This window comes from Squalius cephalus (assembly GCF_949319135.1).
Source record: "Squalius cephalus genome assembly, chromosome: 10".
Lineage (NCBI taxonomy): Eukaryota > Metazoa > Chordata > Actinopteri > Cypriniformes > Leuciscidae > Squalius > Squalius cephalus.
In genome coordinates, this window is record NC_137131.1 from 16,723,773 (window position 1) to 16,743,942 (window position 20,170).

At 38.3% G+C, this 20,170-nt stretch overlaps 2 protein-coding genes across 2 annotated transcripts in view; one reads left to right on the forward strand and one right to left on the reverse strand.

Annotated features, from left to right (window-relative positions):
* The window catches only part of nme7 (NME/NM23 family member 7), a 35,083-nt gene extending 27,119 nt beyond the window's left edge, over window positions 1-7,964 (forward strand). The window contains exons 11-12 of the mRNA XM_079883745.1: window positions 6,540-6,647; window positions 7,788-7,964. Of these exons, the coding sequence (XP_079739871.1) occupies window positions 6,540-6,647; window positions 7,788-7,820 (141 nt within the window). The 3' untranslated portion in view covers window positions 7,821-7,964. The remainder of the gene's footprint in view (window positions 1-6,539; window positions 6,648-7,787) is intronic.
* atp1b1a (ATPase Na+/K+ transporting subunit beta 1a) lies at window positions 7,881-17,555 on the reverse strand. The gene is made up of 6 exons (XM_079883751.1): window positions 17,317-17,555; window positions 13,317-13,445; window positions 11,502-11,657; window positions 10,487-10,671; window positions 10,243-10,326; window positions 7,881-9,310 (listed from the first exon to the last, which is right to left on the reverse strand). The coding sequence occupies exons 1-6, from the start codon at window positions 17,408-17,410 to the stop codon at window positions 9,053-9,055; spliced, it is 906 nt and encodes a 301-aa protein (XP_079739877.1). The 5' UTR covers window positions 17,411-17,555; the 3' UTR covers window positions 7,881-9,052.
* Between the last annotated feature and the right edge of the window lie 2,615 nt (window positions 17,556-20,170).

Here is a 20,170-nt window from a genome sequence, read left to right on the forward strand (position 1 = left end):
TAGACAAAACTTCCTTGTTCAAGGTTGTTTCCAAATGTGTGAAGTTGTATTCTGCTGTGTTATTAAAACAGACCAAGCTCACAAAATAATTAATTCTCCAGTTTCTGTGTTAATACCTGCTGTTATTGTCTGCCTTTCTGCATTCATTTACATTCTGTACGAGTCTGTTTGAACTTAATAAGCTCCAAGGCTGACTTTGGTCCATGATTGTACAGAAGAAATTAGCCATTTGTTTTCGGTGTGAGAACGCACCAAGATCCTGTTCTCTTAGTTGTGCTTAAGTCTCATATGGTGTTGGAGTTCATGAATAATGTATTGTGCCGACAGATCGTATCAACTGACAAAGTTCAACTGAATGCCTGTCAATGACTGACTGGCTTTCAGCTCCAGGTTCCAAAATACCGTAACTGAACCTCCACTTGGAAACGAAGGTAACTTGTAACACGGTAAACCAATAGGCTACAGTCGGAATGTAACTGTGCCTGATTTTTCACAGACAATGGAGATGTATTAGATGTTTGGACACAGTGTTTGCCTACTTTACACAAGAGCATTTTGTGTATCCATGTCCTCCAAATGTATCAAAAGTAAACACAATGGTTTGTGGAGGTAGAATTATGTCTTTAATACAGCTCTACAGTGTAAGGTCAAGTTTGTGAATTATTTTTTGAGTGCCCTGTGCTCAGTTGTATTAGGATGTTGCTAATCTAGTGTTCTTGTTCTAGTATGGCTCTGTGTCATTCAAGTTCTCGCCTGCTACGCAAAGAAACAAAGCACAATTGACACTGTTGTCTCACGTGTCTTCTGTACAGCCCTGTTAGATTTGTCCATGAGAAATATGACAGACCAACATGTTATGGCCTGCAAATAAAGAGCAAAGGCAATTAGTAACAATGAGGTTTTTCCTGGATTAGGGTATTTGACAAGGCATGAAGCACTCAAGTACAAATAACAGAATGTGCTATAGATGCTTCTCTTATGTTTGTGCAAAAGCCTGTTTAAAAAGGGTGTAGTGTTTCTAGTGAGAGCAGTTAAAAAAATCTGCCCATGGCAGAATAATGTACATTTCCTGTTTTATAGCAAATTGTTCATCCACAACCGAGATTATTCAATCAGTCAGGGTTTAATAGTGATCTCGAATAGTGCTAAGTGCTAGCATGTGTCAGTGCTGTAAGTTTGTGGGCATAAAGTCAGGGCCATGGAGACCTGTAGTTACCATGGCGGTGCTCTCTTAGGAGGTTCCAGTGTCATCCCCACAGCATCGATTGCTGCTTAATTAAGGCCCCTCTTACATCAGAGTGGCACCAGGAACAGGGAGTGAGTGAGCCATGTGACCGGGACTGATCTGGAACTGCCTCGGACAATCTGCCCGTCATCTGGCATCAAATTAGTGCAGATCTACTTCCTCTATTTTCCTAATGTTAAGAGTCTGCTTTGGTTTGTTTTTGATCATAACTGACAAAAAAATTTTTGTTTAGGCTATATATCACCACGCAAACCTTTTGTCCTACATTCCCTCTAGCTTAACACTGTAGCCTTTGTTGTCATGCCTTAAGGTGCATTCACATCAGCAAAATGTTAAGCAAATATCTGTGGGCAAAAAGATCTATTGTCAATAGTGTCGCGATGTATGAAGCACAGCTCACACAAAAGTCACTTTTAACCCATGAAAAGAAAACAAACATTTAAAGCCAAGGCACTCAGGGTTAAGAAATCTAAAAAAAAAAAGCCTTTATTCACCCGTGGCTTAAATTATTTAAAACCAATTCCAAATACCAACGTGTTGCAGCTAACAATCCTTCATTAGGCCACTTTCAACCCTTTCTGTTGGTCAATGCGGCGAATTCGAGTGACTAATTTGAACCTATTGCAAAATTGGCGTTGGGAAATATTTCGCTTTCTCATGAAATTCTCAATTGCATGGATCCTTATTTAAATGACAGGATTTCGCCCAAGAAATGCTAAATGTGGCCTCACCTTTAGATGAATGGTTACTTTGTGCATTGCCGTTTGCCTTCTTATTCAAATGACTTCAAGTATGCTAATTACATGGACAATTCCCTTGCCACCACCTGTGGTGAAGTGTTTTCTTTGAGGGGACAATGGTGAAAGCACAATTGTGATGTCACTAATTCTCAAGGTCTTATGTGGAACTAAAGGTTGGTAATTTTTTTGCTCCAAGGCTATTTGAATGTGCACAAGCTGAACATTTCCTCAGCGTTTCATGCCACTCATTGAGAAGTGTACCTACTTGCGTGCATTTACTGTATATCTGAACATTTGCTAGACAAAATGATCAAGTAAGAGAAAAAGACAGGATCTTGTGGTTGCCTTACAAACTTGAACCAAAACTTGATATCTCAGAAAACTCTATTGAAACCAAATCGACTTTTATGCTATTTTACATGATTTTTGGTATTTTAAATTGGTTTACGTATGTTTAATTACTGTATAGAAATAGGGATTGGTTTGATATTTATATGTGTTGCTGATTTGTCTAGAAAGACCCATTTTGGTTTGTTTGGGATTACAAAAGGTCCTCATAAATAAAAGTGTCTTGAAACTGTTGCTTGTTAATTAACATACACCAGTCAGATTAGCACATTGACTTTTGATAGCTATGAAGTGAGAGACCTTGATGGAGGGGGTGTGAAGAATGCGCCTCATTTATTAAACATGGCTGCTTTTACAGGTAAGAGCCCATTGACGTACACAGGAAACAAAACAATTCTGACCTTGTGATCAGCTTCAGTCAGTGTCAATTAAATGTCTGAGACTACACAAAAAATCTGAAATTCATTAATTATTCAAAAGTATTGGGTTGGTATGATGTTTAATGTTTTTGAAAGAAGCCTCTTATGCTAACCAAGGCTGCATTTATTTAATTAAAAAATACAGTAAAACACATTCATTCTAAACTGCCATTCTAAACAGCAGGCACATACGGGGTTAAATGTGAGGATGTTCAAATGTTCTAACACAAGCTATACACCCAGATTGTATTTCACCCATTTGACCAAATAAGGCTAGTTTACCCATCTAGTGTGAATTTGTCCCTCTAAATTACTGTTATTTTAGTTTTCAATAATTTGTGATGATTGCCAAATACTTTTAAATGGCACTGAGAGTCAGATATCCATATACTCAGACGTTAAGTCATGTCACTTGACTCTAAGACTGAGACGTCTCTCTGAATACGGGCCCCATTTTATCAGCGAACAGCGAGAGGAGGGTTTGTGAGGTAACGATTTTTTCGCCTCGGTCTACATAGACAGTAGTGTTACGTCAGTGTGTCCTCTCTATTGACATTCTCTTTATGTTCTGTGTAGTGGGTGTGAGAGGTTTAGTTTGTATATGCAGTGTTTGTCTGGCAGCGGCTCTTTTTAGAATGAGAACACACGCACACTATGAATGCTGACGTCAAACAGCGGCTGTTAGAAATGGATATCACCAACATGGATATCTCAGTCATACATTACAAACGTGCTGATTAAAGCATTTTTCCCAAAGGAGTTCCATGAGACAGAGGCAGTGAGAGGCGAAATGAACTCCCGTAGCTTGTTTGTTCCTAATCCTAGCCTGTAGTTTGTGTAGAACCATCAGTGTTTGGGCTTGGCAGGACTCATTACAGTGACATTAAGCTCAGCGGCTGCAGGTCACTAATGGGTAACTAACGCAATTATAGTGAGAGGTTTTGCCAGGAATTGTCTCAGCACTCAAAATGAGCCTTTCTGTGAGCATATCTATGTGTGTTTGATGAGTAAGTCCAATTCCAGTCAGACTAAAACAATAATTTGTCTATTTAAAACAAAGTAAATCAGCTGATTAAGATAAATGTTCTGATGAAACCTACAATACCATTCGAATTTTGGGATTGGTAGGATGTTGTTTTTTTTTGTTTTTTTTGTGAAAGAAATTAATCATTTTATTAATTAAATCAATGTGACTCATTTGTAATGTTACTAAAGATTTCTATTTCAAATAAATTCTGTTCTTTTGAGTGTTCTATTCAACAAAGAATCCTTAAAAAATTCAACATTGATAATAATAAGAAATGTTTTTTGAGGACCAAATCAGCATAGAATGATTTCGTGTGACACTGAAAACTGGAGTAATGGTTGCTATTCAGTTTTGCCATGACAGGAATAAATTACAATTTAAAATATATTAAAATAGAAAACAATTACTGTTGGTACAGTTTTTTTTTTTTTTTACTGTTTACTGTACTGCTTTTTTACTTTTTTTTATTATTTTTTATTTTTTTTACGTCCCATCCCGTCTCAAACTCCGTGTCCCAAACCACGTGTACCGTCCCACTGATGGTACTCAAAAAATAATTTCAAGGTTGGCAGGTCTGTTTTATTAATATTTCTCACTTCAGTCATTTTCATACCGACCCCAAACTTGTTTTAAATGAATCACAAAGCAGACATCATATCTAGATAAAGCTAAAGAGAGGATTGCCTTCATGTGCTTTTTCAATGTCAACAAGATAAGGATAATAACTAACCAGCAAGAGTCTCTAAATATGCCAAAGCCTAAGAAAGGAAATCACATGTTACAGCGCTGTCTTTATTTGAACCAAAACACTCATTTTGCCTGAGACTTTCTCTCATAACAATGTGTGGTCGCTTAATACTCGCTCTTTGTTTAAACTGTGTGGTCTTCAACAGGTTCCAGGCCACTGAAATGGAAATCCAGAGATCAAAATGGAGGTGACAAGATGGGTGTGGCTAAGGAAACCCAATTTATTTACATTTAGATAACCCATCCCCCATGGGCATAGATTGGGAGTTAGATTTCCTACTGGTAGAGATTAGCAGAGGACAGTAGAGCCGCCGGGGCTTGTGTCCTCCGGAATATTTCATTTCATCACGTTCCATTTTAGCCTTAGCCAGTTGGCCAGCTGAGCTCTGAATGAGAAGCACATGTGAGCGCGAATTGAAGTCAAGACCTGGTATTAGTCCAACATTCTGCTGAAAGGGCATTGAAATATAAACTCAAAGTAAACTCAGCCAAGACCCCTTGAACTTCTGTCACGCTGTAATGGCAGGGGAGGAGTATTTGTTTAACATTTGTGCATCTTTGTAAAGGTGATCATATATTTTTCATATCGCTCATACTGTTACACTCAATCAGTCCCATTTTGTTGGTCTTTATGTGGGACTTTTGTATCTCTTGTATTCCTCTGTTACCTTTTGGCTGTTTTTTTTTTTTTTTTGGTGTTTTTTTGCTAAATGACAGCATGCCTAGAATGCTGAGCAGTCTGTTCTCTGCCAGACTGGTGTTAATGTCAGGTTGCGATGAGCTTGACCAGAGAAAATAAAAGCTGGTTGGTTTCACACAAATAATGTCACTATTCTGGATTGCACTGGTATTTAAATTCTGTCCAATACAGATAAACACATAATTATTTATATTATGGCTCACTCTTTGAATTTTTTTTTGTGCAAAAGTTATAACTTATTTACACCTAAAAGGTTTATAGTAGAACATATTACGTGTACATAGCACATTATAATACTATTCTAATGAACTAATATGCACATTTTAGTGGTTAATAAGGTTACAATTTAGCAAAAGAATTTCTGACAGTGATAACTGTTTCAAGTGTTACAAGTGAAGTTAGTCATCACAACGTTATAATGTACAGTACAAAAATGGATATTCATTTTGAGATTTGCTAAAAATGACATTTAACAGTGTTATTAAATTATTGAAGTTTAGAGTCGGCATTAAACGGTTGCTGCGATAGTCTTTTCTTTCCTGTTGTGACGTATATCCGAGTTAAAAGGCTTCTCAAACAAGAAAAAAATTTAAGGCGGGACTTGATTTTGTCCATCGGGAATTGGATCATTGTGGATCATTGCTGTGATGTCATATGAGTGACAGGTTGATCCCTCCCTCATGCTAGTAAACACGTCATCATAGAAGAGAATAGATGTCGCATACATGATTTAAAAAAATAAAGATGTGCATGGATAAATTATTATAATAAATACTGCAATATTCCATAAAAACAAGAATTGTTTTGATTTCATACCGACTTTGAGCGTTAGATTACGGCAAAGATAATCTAAATGTAAAGGATGAAGATAATCTAAATGTAAAAATAGTCCGAACAATTATAGGATATAATTAATATATATGGATATTATATATCCAGAATGGTACCAATATATAGATCATTTTAATGCTAGCCTAAAAATTTCCAATCATGTTTAAGTTGAAAGTTAAGTTTTGTGTGCCTCTGAAGTGACTGAAGTGAAGTGATATAAAACTATTTAGGAAGTTTACTGATGTTGCAGTAATCTGTTTGAGTGACATGAACAAGCACATGCAAGTAACCTGATGCCCTGAATAGAATGTGATGTCATGTGATCTCGCTGCAGCGTTGGGCATGAGTGACCATCACAACACATGCATCATCACCTGTTCTTTTATCCAAAGGATACACTGTTTCAAAGCATGTGCTCCATTGCTCTAACAAACTAACCCATCACAGAGCTGTTGTCACGTTATGTTTTGTTTCCATACAGGAAATTGCACGCCACCTTCGGCCCGCCGCTTTACGAGCGCTCTACGGCAAAAACAAAGTGCAGAATGGCATTCACTGCACAGACCTACCAGAGGATGGGATTCTGGAGGTGAGCTCATGCAAATCCCATTCAAACTCAATGTTATGCAAGAGACACACAGTCACGTTTTGTCTTCGGCCTCGTTTTACCCGCTTTGAGGATGTTTGTTTGCCTTCAAAAATATTTCTGGTTCCCACAAATGCTAATGAAGCCCAGAACAAAATGGCATCCAGGTCTCATGACTGTCCGCAGTGGGCAGAGGCAGACCTACAGCCCAGCGTGTCTCACAGGAAGGGATGCAGGCGGATAGAGTCGGTTTGGTAGAAGGGGAAAAAAAGGCTTTGTTATGCCAGGGAGTGGGTTTGGCCCGGTGGACGTCATTGTTGTGCACAACTCCTGATCTGTCCAGCCTCCCAGCACAAATGGCCCCTTGTTAATCATTTGCCTGCTGACCGACTCACCCATGACATTCCAAGAGCTCAGGCCTCACAGAGGCCCAGCACAGACGCCGGCTGCCGTAACAGGCACAATTCAAGGGAAAGTCAATTGTTTGAAAGTAAAACAAGCTGGCGAGCTGATGCCGAGGCCTGATGAAGTGCTAAAAGTGCATCACGGATTAAATCAGGTTTATCTATTATGATGGGCTTTGTAATTTTTTACATGTTCTATTTAGGTGTGTGCAAATTCATGTACTTATCCACTATTCTATGCCTGTTGAATGTTGGACACTTTGTGCACTCAACTGTCGCAGCTTTTTATTACGTAGCAGTGGGGCTTTCAGACTCCAATGTTGGATGACAAAATAACCTTATAAAATTCATAGACTAGATCAGGGATGGGCAACGTCGGTCCACTGTCCTGCAGAGTTTAGCTCCAAGCCTAATCAAACACACCTGAACCAGATAATCAATGTCTTCAGGGCATTACTAGAAAGCTACAGGCAGGTGAGTTTTTATCAGGGTTCCACGAAGAGCCTTTAACATCTATGGAACCTTTCCATTCTACAAAAGCTTCTTTAGATGTTTTAAATGTCCGGGGGAAAAAATGGCACTTTTAAGAACAATTCAAGTGGTTATATGGCATTTCTGTGAAAAACCTCCTTTTTGAACCTTTATTTTTAAGAGTGTAGGGTACATAGTGTGATATTTGGAATAACTATTGTCTTTTGAAGGAAGATTGGACTGAATTGTGGGAATTTCTGTTTTGCAGGTCCAGTATTTCTTTAAGATTTTAGATGGGTGAAGCAACTGTGAGAGATGTCCGTCCGGCAGTTATTTAAATAAAGACCACTTTAACAACACCTCAGTTGTCTGTCCATTTATTTCTTCTTAGGTCTTACCCAGATTTAAATAACATTACAAGAGCAAATGCAACTCTTGACAAGTGTTCTGATGTCCAACAATGACTTTTAAGAACTTTAAACACAAACAAAATATCCTATTACATGGGGTACTGCTTTGCATCTGATAGGTTTCTAACCTTTGACCAGTGACTTTGGTATTTGGATTCATACATTACACTCTCCTTCTGAAAAAAAATTGTACAACTGCATAAATATAAAATTCTTCCACCATGAAAATGGCAAAAACATTCATTAGAAAGTAACACCACAGCATGTGATGTCTCCAGAACAAAAAAAAAACAATTAAAAGCACTGAGTTGCCATGGTGACCACTGGCCACTTCAGTCCTCCACACTAGACACACAGTTCTACACTTAATAGTAAAGAAAAATAAAAGCCTTACACAGAATTTTCATTAGCCCCAATTTCCCAAATTGCAAGAAGATCAAATAAAAAGTCAAAAGGTGATGTAAAAACATTCCCCACAATCAATGAAAAACAAAAGATGCAAAGAAAAAGGAAAAAAAGGTTTGAACGGAGTGCAGTCACTTACACACACACACACACACAGACCTGGGGAGTTCAGAGCGTACCATGCCAGTATTTTCAGTTTTTAAGTAGACGATTACGCACATTCACACTCAACCTCTCTCTCACACACACACACACCTTGGACCGCTAAGTCTTTCTCACATAAGACAACAGAAATTACAACATGGCTTGGAAAGGACCATTGTATGCGACTACTGCACTGCACACTCCATAAAATTTAAAGAGACCACACTAGGCAGAAATACTCAGGGGACAGAAACACTGCTCGCTACATCAGTAGTGGAATTATAATTTACAGTAATAAATGAACGTCCCATGGCTCACGGAATATTCTCATTTACAGTAGAATAAATACTTTGCTATTGCTACTCTTCCTGTAATTTACATTCTAACCCTAGACATGCAGAGAAAGCTAGTGTAAAGCGTACAGATTAAGTGTAGGTCCCGTATGTTGTGAAAGTTTGTTCAAGACTAGTTGTTGTTGCTTTTTCCAATTGAATTTGTACTCGTCTTTGTTTATTCATCTAAATTACTGTGTTTTGAAATGGGCAGAATAAAAGTGCTATTTTCATAGCTAAGGTCATGACTTGATGGTGATTTTGATGTCAAAACGTCCCTGAGAACGGTCCTTCTCGCTGTAATCGATGTTCTGTCCGTATACTTTACACTCTATGCGCATGTCCATTTCCTTCGTGATGTTGTGGAACTTGATGGCCACCAGAGGCTGGAGGTAATGGGGCTGTAGCAGCTTGCCGTAGTAAGGATAATACTGGAGGGGGAAACCAGTACCCAGCCCGAAGTATTCGATCGGTCCGAGCTTATCTGCTTCCTCTTCTCTCTGTTGACAAGCATTACTCGTGTTAGATCATTCACTGGAGCACTATGACACATTGAGTTTACCATCATTGTGTATATTTCTTTGATAAAGGCCTGTTCACACCAAGGACCATAACTATAGTAGCCTCCACACCAACGGATTATTATAAGCGTGCACAGTTATGACGTCTGCTGCTTTAAATGCGCGGGCCTTTTAGACTGGATTCTGATTGGCTGTCAAAGTTTTTATCATTCATCAGCTTGAAAAAATACATTTTAAAAGTGATTCCAACGATGTTGTTCTTCTAAGTCATTATCGTTATAGTTGTAGTGTGGACTTCCCTTTTCTCACAGAATTAGAGTGATTATCTAAACTTTATAGTTCTCATTATAGTTGCCTTGATGTCATGGGCCTTAAAGGGATAGTTTCCCCAAAAATGAAAATTCTGTCATCATTTATTCACCCCCCAAACCTGAATTTCTTTCTTCTACGGAGCACAAAATAACATCAATATTTTGAAGAATATGGGTAACCAAACATTTGTTGGGGCCCATTGACTTCCATAGTATGGGGGAAAAATACTATGGAAGTCAATGGGGCCCGTCAACTCTTTGGTTACCGACATCCTTCAAAATGCCTTCTTTTTTGTTCAGCTGAAGACAGAAATTCATACAGGTTTGGAACAACTTGAAGGTGCGTAAATGATGACAGAATTTTCATTTTTGGGTGAACTATACCTTTAACACTTGACTGGCAAAAGAGTAGGGATGCACTGATAATGCAATTCTGGCACATAATTGTAATAATTTAGCAATAGACGATATTATAAATGCATGCACAATAATAAAAAGAAAATCTCGAAAATCAGACATTAACCAATATGTTACCAATATATTGTGCATCTCTACACAAGAATGCCATTTTACCCAGATGTGTTTTAAGTATTTTGTTACCTTGCTTGAGCAGTGGATTGGGATCAGATGGTTCTGAAAGTTAGGACGGGCTGCCTCAGGGATACTGTCATTCGAAGCTGGAACCTGAGGAGAGAGAGAGATTGGCAAGTTTTGTATATGGCAATCCCAATATTAAGGTAAATGTTGCTAAAAAAGCAATTGACCTATATATATTGCAATAATACAGACAAGATAATCTTGAACGACATCTTTTTCTACATCTTGCTTATCTTGGATAACTCACCCGTGGCTTGAAGAACACAATTCTATTGAGTTTAACGATGAGGCAAGGCTTGCCTTCACTGAAGCCATATGATTTGTCATTTATGCCTGAGCAATCCTTCAGCAGTTCTCTATTGAAGCGGCAGACCTTCCTTATGCCGTCAGAGCTCTCCAGTTCTCCACGATCCTTATAGGTTTGGGGTGTGTCTGAACATGAAACGCATTAAGGCTTATTAGTGACTTATACAACCGTATTTGCTTGGCATTACTACAACAGTGCACAGGGGCATGCAGGACAGCAACATGGGTCAAAGAAAGCCCCAATTGTCTACCTAAGCAGTGAACTGTTTACTTGTGAATGATTATCATTTGACAGAGCTGGAGAGTGATGTAGGAGGTCACTTCCTGGACTGAACCCTTTTTAAGTTTTTTTTTTTTTTTTTTTTTTTACAGATTTTAAAAAAAAAAATGTATTACAGAATCGATATTAATTCAAATTAAATTGCTTTATTTTTGCTCTTGTTGAGTGATGTAATATAAGTGGACGCGTGAAAGCGTTGTGAGACTGAATGCACTGAAAAGCCCTCACGAGGCTCGCGCATGACGCGCAGCGCTACTCATATGCTGAGAGAGAGATAAGACAGTAGAGCTGCACGATTCATCTTTAAAAGGCTGTGATCTCGATTCAAACACCCACGCGATCTTCTTCCATTTCGTCTGTTTATTAAACCTTTGACGAAATCACATCGCAACATTCAAATCTGTGTTGGCGCTGCCGCTGACCCGGAGAGAGTTGTCATGAAACAGCAATCTTTTCCTCATAGTATCATTATTTCTGTGATACAATAGTTCAAATAGTTCAGAAAGCTCTCATTTCATCAAAAATATGGGATGGGAAAATAAAGGGATGACATGAGGATGAGTAATGAATGACATAAATTTCATTTTTGGATGAACTAACCCTTTAATAACAGAACTAAAAGCTTGGGTTTATTGAGATGTATATAACTTAAAGATTATCTTAATACTTATCGTACTTCCGCAGTCTTCAAATTTGATGACATCGTCCTGCTTGTCCTCATCGTAGCCACTCAGTAATTCGTTGATATTTTTCACATATGCAGAGTAACTACTTTCGTCCGCCATAGAAAAGCTGAGCTCCGCTTTTTCCGGGCGTGGGGAGTGTGATAAGCCTGTAAATAAAATGGAGAGGTTAAATGTGGCCCAAGCAACTGGTGTTGTGAACATTTAGAAGAGTGATTTTCCCTCCAGCTATGAGAGCAGTGAATGCCAGGTCCATTCATTGTCATGGAAGTTTGCTATTCAGATTCCCAGCTTGGCAGTAATTTTCCACCACGAACGTAAGGCCACAACGGGGCGTGGCGTGAGCGGAGCAAGCAGAGGAGAACAAGCAAACGGAAACCTTATATTTTCTGTAATGCCAATTTTTGTTTCGACAACCTGGTAATGAATGACCTTCCATGCATGTGCTGCATCTGGTGTAAAAGATGAGCTTCTGGCTTATTTGCACATGAGAGAGTTACATAGACGTTGTTTAATTCACTTTTAAGACTCCGGTTAGAGCTTGCGAAAGTCTCCCAACCTTCCCCCTCCTCCTCTCGACAACTTCACGTGCTCCTGTCACACAATGGAAACTTTTAGCCCCTAAGAGGGAGGCGGGACTTGAGCGCAGGCAGCATGTCACTTCTATGTCCGGCCTTCTTTGCAGCAAATAGCTGCACGCCATGGTGATCTCCACTTCATTCCTACTCACGTTGTTTCTTTTTAGACTTTGGCGTTCATGGGCCGCCTCTCTTAAAGGGGAAAAGGCTCTTCTTGGCAGAGGCATTTATGTTCAAAGCCTTCACGAATACATCTAAATGTAATGCCAAGACGGGAGTGTGCACTGTGCAAACATTCACTGACATGGCTGGTGTGGTGAATGGCTGGCAGTGGAGCAACGGGCAACCTAACAGGGATTATGGAAACTGCACAATGCTCTCCTCTGTTTCTTTTCCCCATTTTTAGCCTAAGTTCAATATCAAGACAATCTTTTTTGTGCCTGTTGTAAACTAATTCAAAGGTATGTTTAAGCTCACAAATGCTGATAACGTCAACCTCGACTTATATACTACAAGACATACCAGTTCAAAGACATGCGAAGTGTGTGGATGAGGAACAACAATGCTGTTAGAACCCAAACGGGAAGCCTCGTCAGTCTGGCCGGGAGTGTGAAGGTCAAAATGGCTTTCTGTGTGTGTCTCTCCTTCTACTCCCTCACACTCCTACCACCTCCACTCATTCTCTCCGAGGTCAGGCGGACCTTTAGAGCCGCCCAAATGTCAGGGTTTACAGAAGCAAGATTAACTTCCAGCGTTATGGAACAGTTTGAATGTGTGTAAATGAGAATGTCCCAAAAACAGTTTGTTCTTTTCATTTTTCCATATCAATGACAAATAATAACATGGAATGTCCCTGTTGCCTCAATTACTTTTAAGAGCACGTGACGGCAAGGCTTGTCAACCAGGTGACAAACAAACGCTTTTGGTATTTCACTTTAAAATACAATGATTTACAACAAAACTGAAAATGTAGAACAAGACATAAAACCATCTTTCAAAAGTTAGTCAAAATCATCAACTACACAACAACATTCTCCCAACACTGTCGCATATGGTACTTATCAAATCATGCCAGTCAAAACAACTATTAGCGTTAAAGTACATATAGTTCATTCTGTATCTCTTCAGTTTGGTGATTCACTCTCAGAGCTTTTACGTACAAATAGTACCCAACCTCTGAACACTTTTGGGCATGTCATATCTTCAACATCAACCAATCTGGTTTGTTACCTGGGGGTGCAACCCTGTCCTGGTATGTGGGCTTGTAGTTGCTGAGAGTCAGAAGCATGGCCTGGATGGTGCCAATGAAAATTCCAGCCAAGCAGCCATAGAAGATAACGTAGAAGCTGAAGATTTTGACTGCAAAGAAAAATGTATAGCATGAAATCAATGGGATGTTTTAGAGCACTTATAAAATTGCATTCAGTTTCCACAAACACTAAACTCAAATGTTTAAAATGTATCCACATTCAGTCCACATTGTTTTGAAAAGCATTTAACTTTACCCTATGTATGACGCATAAAATGAGCATTCAAAGTTGGCATGACATAAAAATTCACCTCATCTAGTATTTTCTTTACATGTTATAGTTTTTTCTGTGAATGACTCATCCATGCACACTTTAAAAAAAAAATTTTTTGACCATGTATTTTTAAATCAAAATGCCATAACTCAATCTTCCGGTGAAATGCTGGACCCCTTTCGCACAATCCACTGCAAGCTCACATTCAGATCTGCCTTCATCTAATTAGCAACTACAATAATCAATTTCACTCTGATGTGCATTTGGAAGATAAGATCGGTCTCTACTTCCATTTCATTGTGGTTTTAAAGCGACAAAGCACCAAAGACTAAACTATGGAAGCTTGGTTACTTGCCAATTTTCATTGAACAATTCTGACTTTTTTTCCTCAGAATTGCTGACTTTATAACCCACAATTGTGAGTTCACAATTCTGAGAAAAAAGTCAGAATCGCAAGATATAAACTCACAATTGCAAGAAATAAAATTTGTATGAGTTTATATCGCACAATTTTCACACAGAATTGCGAGTAATAGGGGTGGGGAAAAAATCGATTCACATTGAATCGTGATTCTATCTTCTACCGATTTGTATTGATTCATAAATTTAAAAAATCGATTCTTTAAAGTGTGACATTTCTATAACTTAGCAGTACAACTTAAAATTATTAATCACAATAACCCCCGAAAAAGGGCTCAAAGCGGGGCTTTGATTTTTTCCAAATTCAGTTTTCTTTGAGAGTGTGTGGAGTATTCACGTAAATACAGTCTGTTGTGTCCTACACGAACGTAAACAGCTAGGAGAAAATTGGATGTGTAACAGTATATTAGATCCGTGGATTCATTCTTAAAGGGACAGCAGCCTCATAAACTGTTGCCGTTTGTTTCTCTTTGTTTATTTAATTTGTTTTGTTTTTTATTGTAGGCCTATTTGTTCTATTTTTTGGTAATTTGCTTAATTGTTCCTATTTTTAATAACAAAAATAAAATAAAATGTCCTGCCTTGCTTTATTACAGAGACTATCAGTTATTGAATGATTTGAATCTTTATCATTTTCCTACTCGCAATTGCGAGTCATAATTGTGACATATAAACTCAAAATTGCAAGAAAAATAGTCACAATTACCTTTTTTTTATTCTGTAACAGAGACAGGCTTCTACACAGTATTTAAACTACTAAGAATAAAGAGAAACAAACCCCAGTCAGCTGTCTTCTGAGATAAGTGACTTGTGAAACGCTAAATTAAACTCTAAATGCACTGATTCTGTCTTTAATTCAGTTTTACTGATCATAAAAAATATATATTTCCAATAATATACAAAATACCAACACTAACATGCCAGAAATGTGGGTCTTGGGGCCATTCTAATTTTCCAAACTGAGGTAGCCAGCTGCCTTCTGAGCCCAGCCATTTTATGCAAAGTTGCCAATAATCATGAAACAACCCAAACTTTCCTCTCTGAAGTAACTGCGACAACAGAAATCCCAGTGTCTGTGTGACGCAACAGCAGAATGCGACCTGCAGAATAGCATTCCTGTCTGTCAGTTACTGTGGTAGTATGTGGGCTTCATTGAAAGCGGCCCCCAACAACCACTTCAAACCAGTCGCCACCAAACACAAGGGTCGGTTTGTCTGTGTGTGTGGATGATGAGGTTATACTTCCTTTCCTTCAGCCCTGGCACTAAAACCTTTGCCGCCTATAAAATCTACAGGAAACACATTCAAGTTTGAATACAGTCCCACAAACAATAGTTTTACGTGTCATACTCTCAGTGTGGGCAGAGGAAGAAGCTTGTCCCTGAGGGTATAAATAATAGGATGTCTGTTTTTAAACTACCATGATGTTTAAAGCCTTATTAAACCCACTTTCACGAAGAGTAAGAGTAATGCAAACAGTGAACGCAACGCCTCTATTGGCTGTTAACTATGTCATTCAGTCTCTCACACTTCTCATTGGTTTCCCTAAGGCTTCACTAAAACCAATAATCATGTAAGCTAACAATACATTTTATTTTCATGTAGTCTCCAGTTACAGTATTTTGCAGGCAGCAGCCTGGGTGAAAAAAAAGGACAACTTTCCATAAACAATTATCGCCGACGGCAATAGAGAATGAAAGGTGTTAAATCGATACAATAAAGTCCAAAACTCCTCTTTAAATGAATAATGCGGGCTGTGATGAAATAATATGCGTCAGTGAAAATACTTCCTCTACCGCTAGCATCTCCTTACTCTCTCAACCAGTACGGTTTGTTTGTTCGCGTTTGCCAAATTCGTCTAACCAAACTATAAACACGTTAATTTAAAGTCTACGATTTTACGAAAACTTTACGAAACGTGTCGCAGACATTTCTATTCATTGTAAAATGAAACTTCAAGCACAGAGAGAGCCTAGCTGGCTAAGCTACATGTGACGGACTCCCACATGTGTCAGACTCAAACCTGTGTTTCATGATCTTTCCATCCGTTTCATTGGTTAACTACGTGTTTTAAACAAGTTATTGAGTCTTATTAAATATTAAAAGCATTTTATTATAACGCGTGGTTAGTGGATAATGTAACTTTTTAATAACAGCCATTTGAAAGTGCAGCAAATGTACATCAGGAGGGCAGAGATAAACATAAATGTTAACAACTGATAAAAAAAAAACTATCAGCTACAGTCTCCAGCTTTAAATGCCTATATTAAAATGGCAAACTCCTCTGATATATATTTACAACAAAGGCAGGAAGATGAATCAGTACTAAATAAGCAATTATTATTACAATATTACTAACTGTAGGCCATAATCTAAACAAGACAAATTACTTGGAGTCACCTTGACGAAAGAAAATAGTCACCAGCACAAACACACTCATGTCATTTGTCTATGACTGAAATTTGCTTTTTTTTTTTTCTTTTTTTTTTTACTCTTCACTGTGAAAATGTTGTTTCCATCCATGCCACAGTAACTTCTAACGTTACTCGATTTTCTTAGTTAGTTGATAGAAGTAAAATGAACTGATCACTGCAGGTTGTATCTTTGAAACCATTTTGATGCTTACAAATCTACGATCAAAATTACATTTTCTGTTTTATTGGTTGGAAAATTGCAAATTGTCCTGGCTGACCATTTCAGATGAAGCTGACTGACATATATCCTACACAGTAATAACATCCGTATAACAACGACCTTCAAAATAACCTTGTTTCTTTTCAAACACCCCCAGCATGGACCTAAACGTTAACATTTAAGTAAACAATTGATTAAATATAAAAATATTTTGTGTAAAGCACTGTTTTCATATTTTTTCCATTCATCCGTCGATGCCATTTCACCACCTTGTGGCTCATCACGCGTATGAGTCACTGATCAGTCCTTCCATTAACGTTACATGACTATAACTCGATTCTTTCGACACACTCTATGCACTAGAACACTATGTATCAATTAGCTTCGTTTATACGAATACTTCAATCAAATATGATAATCTAGTTATAACAGCAAGGCGCCATCTCGAGGCGTTTTTCTCCTTTGAAAACGAAAGTCACGACGCAGTCAGTCAGATCAAACAGGTGCTGAGTTTTTCCAAAGTCTAGAAACACGCTGTAGCCGTTTCTCCTGTCTTTAACATTGGTACATATCAACATTAACATCTAATAAAGGAGAAAAACTAGTTTAATCCCAGAGAAGAGGCGCTAATGAAACAATATTGAGAACACTTACACCAACTGCCGCCTGTGCGTCCTAAAAATTCCTTCTTGTCAGAATTCCAGATAAAGCTCTTCCATCCACCGTCACCTTCTTTTTTTGCAGACATTTTCGGTATTTAGTTCCCTTTTTGGTGGTGTTTGAGCGGGCCTTGTGGACTTTACAGCGATGTTGTCCCCTTCCTTAATGTTGTAAAAAAGGACAAAGTCGTACCCGGTACCTTTGGTTGTACCCACTCAATATATAGTCGAGGCGAGACTCCGCCCATCGGCTCTTTTAATAAGTTACCTTCAAAAGAGGGAGGGCAGATTCTGACCAATCACAAGCCGCCTTGCTTTTGCGTAATAACTCGTAAACGGGGGTGGAATTCATACTCGCTTGAGCAGTTCAGTGCTGTTTCTTTCAAACTTTAAACTGTGTGCTTTACTCAAAATTATAGATTATTTCCTTTCCTGATCCCATGAATTAATGTCATACGTAAATACACCGGTATATTTTGATTGTTTGAACGACAATAAAGTACTAAAGTGCTTTTTTGAACATGTAGGCCTGTCAGTACTGTCAGGGTTTTATGGGCATGTATAATGGTGGTACCATGTTATTCTTGGAGAGTACCATATATTATAAATACCATTATACATTATTTCATGTCAGAATACCATGGTACTGACATCTGATACCATCACTGTACCATGGTAGGCCTACTGCCTATTTTTTAAAAGGGGATAGACTGTTGCTGCAGATCAACTGATCAGAAAACAAGTGGTTGAATAAAATTTCTAATATTTGTTTTAATCATATAATTTACTCAAGTGGCATTTATGAAAGTACAGATGGCGCTATGATACAAAGCACACTTTCTTCTCTTTGTGGGTCTTCATTACAGAGATAAAATGTGTGTGTTGTTAAGGGGAGGAAACATTTTCCCAGTAACCTGTTTTGGAATACTCAAGTTCAAGTATGTGATCTGCGCTCCATTCAAGGTCATTTGTGGGAGGCAGCAGAAGCAGAGGTGAACCCACCTACACCAGGCATGTACATATGCACTGAGCCATAGAGTTTCAGTCTCTCAATAGGGTTTTTTTAAAAAAGTAATTTCACTCCTTTTTCTTTCTAATAAACCATAGACAAGCTCTAACAAGTGCAGGTATTAGTCCCTGCACACTGGGATTACTGGTTCTTTCTTTGAGTTTCGGGGGTCTGTTGACCCCAAAGCTCCATTACAGTTTGTCTGCATTTAATTAATAAGCTAAATGTAAATATGAATGTTTGGCACTTGAGTGATACAAGAATGTGTTGTTAGAACACCGTATGCTTAAACTGCTGCATCTCTTAATAAAACATCATGCAGTAAATAGGTGTATGTATTGTTGTGGGTGTGGAGCTTCAAACATGTACACACAGGTGCTTCCACTAGGCCAATTATGACCTGTAATCCATATAATTCCTCTCACTGCAACACCTCTCAGTTTCTTTTGAAGCCTGAGGTATACTTTCATTGAGAAAATAATGAATGCATTATCAATGAATCCCTATTATAGTGGTAAATGTTGTGAATGATCTAAAAGGATTGATTCATAAAATCAGTAACACTTTTATTAAAAAAGGTACAATGTACTCATTGTGTTCATGTTGCATTGCAAAACTATTTTGCTGCTATTGAGGTGGGGTATGGGTAAGGTTAGGGACAGGTTTGGTGGTATGGTTAGGTTTAAAGCTGGGTTAAGGGGCAAGGGGAGGGTCAATAGTGTAATTATAGATGTAATTACAAAAAATTAATTACAGCTGTAATTACATGCAGGATTTTAATATATAAGTTAAGCAATGTAAAAACAGGTACACAATAAATGCATTGTATCAAATTGTTCATTCAAATGTTACTACATAGTTAAAGACACTTAATATAAAGTGGGGCCTAAAATCCTTATTCTTATACAAACATATATTTGTAATTTTAAAGGGATAGTTCACAAAAAAACAAACAAATCAGTCAACATTTTATGCATTTTTTTCTTCTGCGGAACAAAAAAAGAAGATATTTGAAGGATGTTATGACTTGTTTTCTGTACAATGAAAGTTGGGTCCAAAATAACACTGGACGCCATTGACTTTCATTTTATTGACCCAAAACACACACACACACACACACACACACGACTTTTTTGTGTTCTGCAGAAGAAGAAGAAAACATATTTCTTGCAATGGTTTGGAATGACATGAGTAAACAACGTGAGAAGATAATTTCCATGACATAAACATCAACACATTTCTGAAGTCCTGCTGAGAAGGCAAGGGCTTAGTATTTACATAGATCAGGCTATTGGCAAGTCCTCTGGGATGTTCTGCATTCCAGTATAGGTTTGCTGATTGAATGTGGCAAGTGCATGAACTGCCAGATCCCAGTTCGTCAACAATGCCATACCTGTGCAACGGCACGGAAAGATGGCATCTTCTTGAACACACTCGTCTGTTCCCCCTCCCTTTGACACTAAGTAAACTCTGCCATTACTTTCAGCTTCAAAACAACTCTTTAGCTGACAAGCTGAAGTGTAGATAGTGTGTTGAGCCCTTTGATGCCTGAACTATTCTTAGTGGTGGCTTTTTTCGGTGCCCTGCCTTTCCCTCCCAGCCAGTGCATCGTCGAGTATCAGCAGTGTTTTCTTGATCTGTGTGGAACACAGTTGTGATCCAATTAAATAAATCTAGCCTGATAGTTTCAAAGACTGCCCGGAGCTCTAGACGTTTTAGAAAGCATGAAGTTTGTGGCCTCTTTTGTGTTTATCTTAATGACACTGGCTCACATTGCCAGTAGAGAGTATGGATGGTGATAAGGGTTTTCCCCCCCTGGCCTCTAATGTGCCATGGGATG

Coding starts and splice junctions, on each gene's coding strand:
- atp1b1a (XM_079883751.1), bottom strand. CDS start 17,410: ATGTCTGCAAAAAAAGAAGGTGACGGTGGATGGAAGAGCTTTATCTGG. Junction 10,672..11,501: donor CAAATTTGAAGACTGCGGAA/GTACGATAAGTA, acceptor TTTCATGTTCAG/ACACACCCCAAACCTATAAG. Junction 9,311..10,242: donor CAATCCACTGCTCAAGCAAG/GTAACAAAATAC, acceptor GCTTGTCAACAG/AGAGAAGAGGAAGCAGATAA.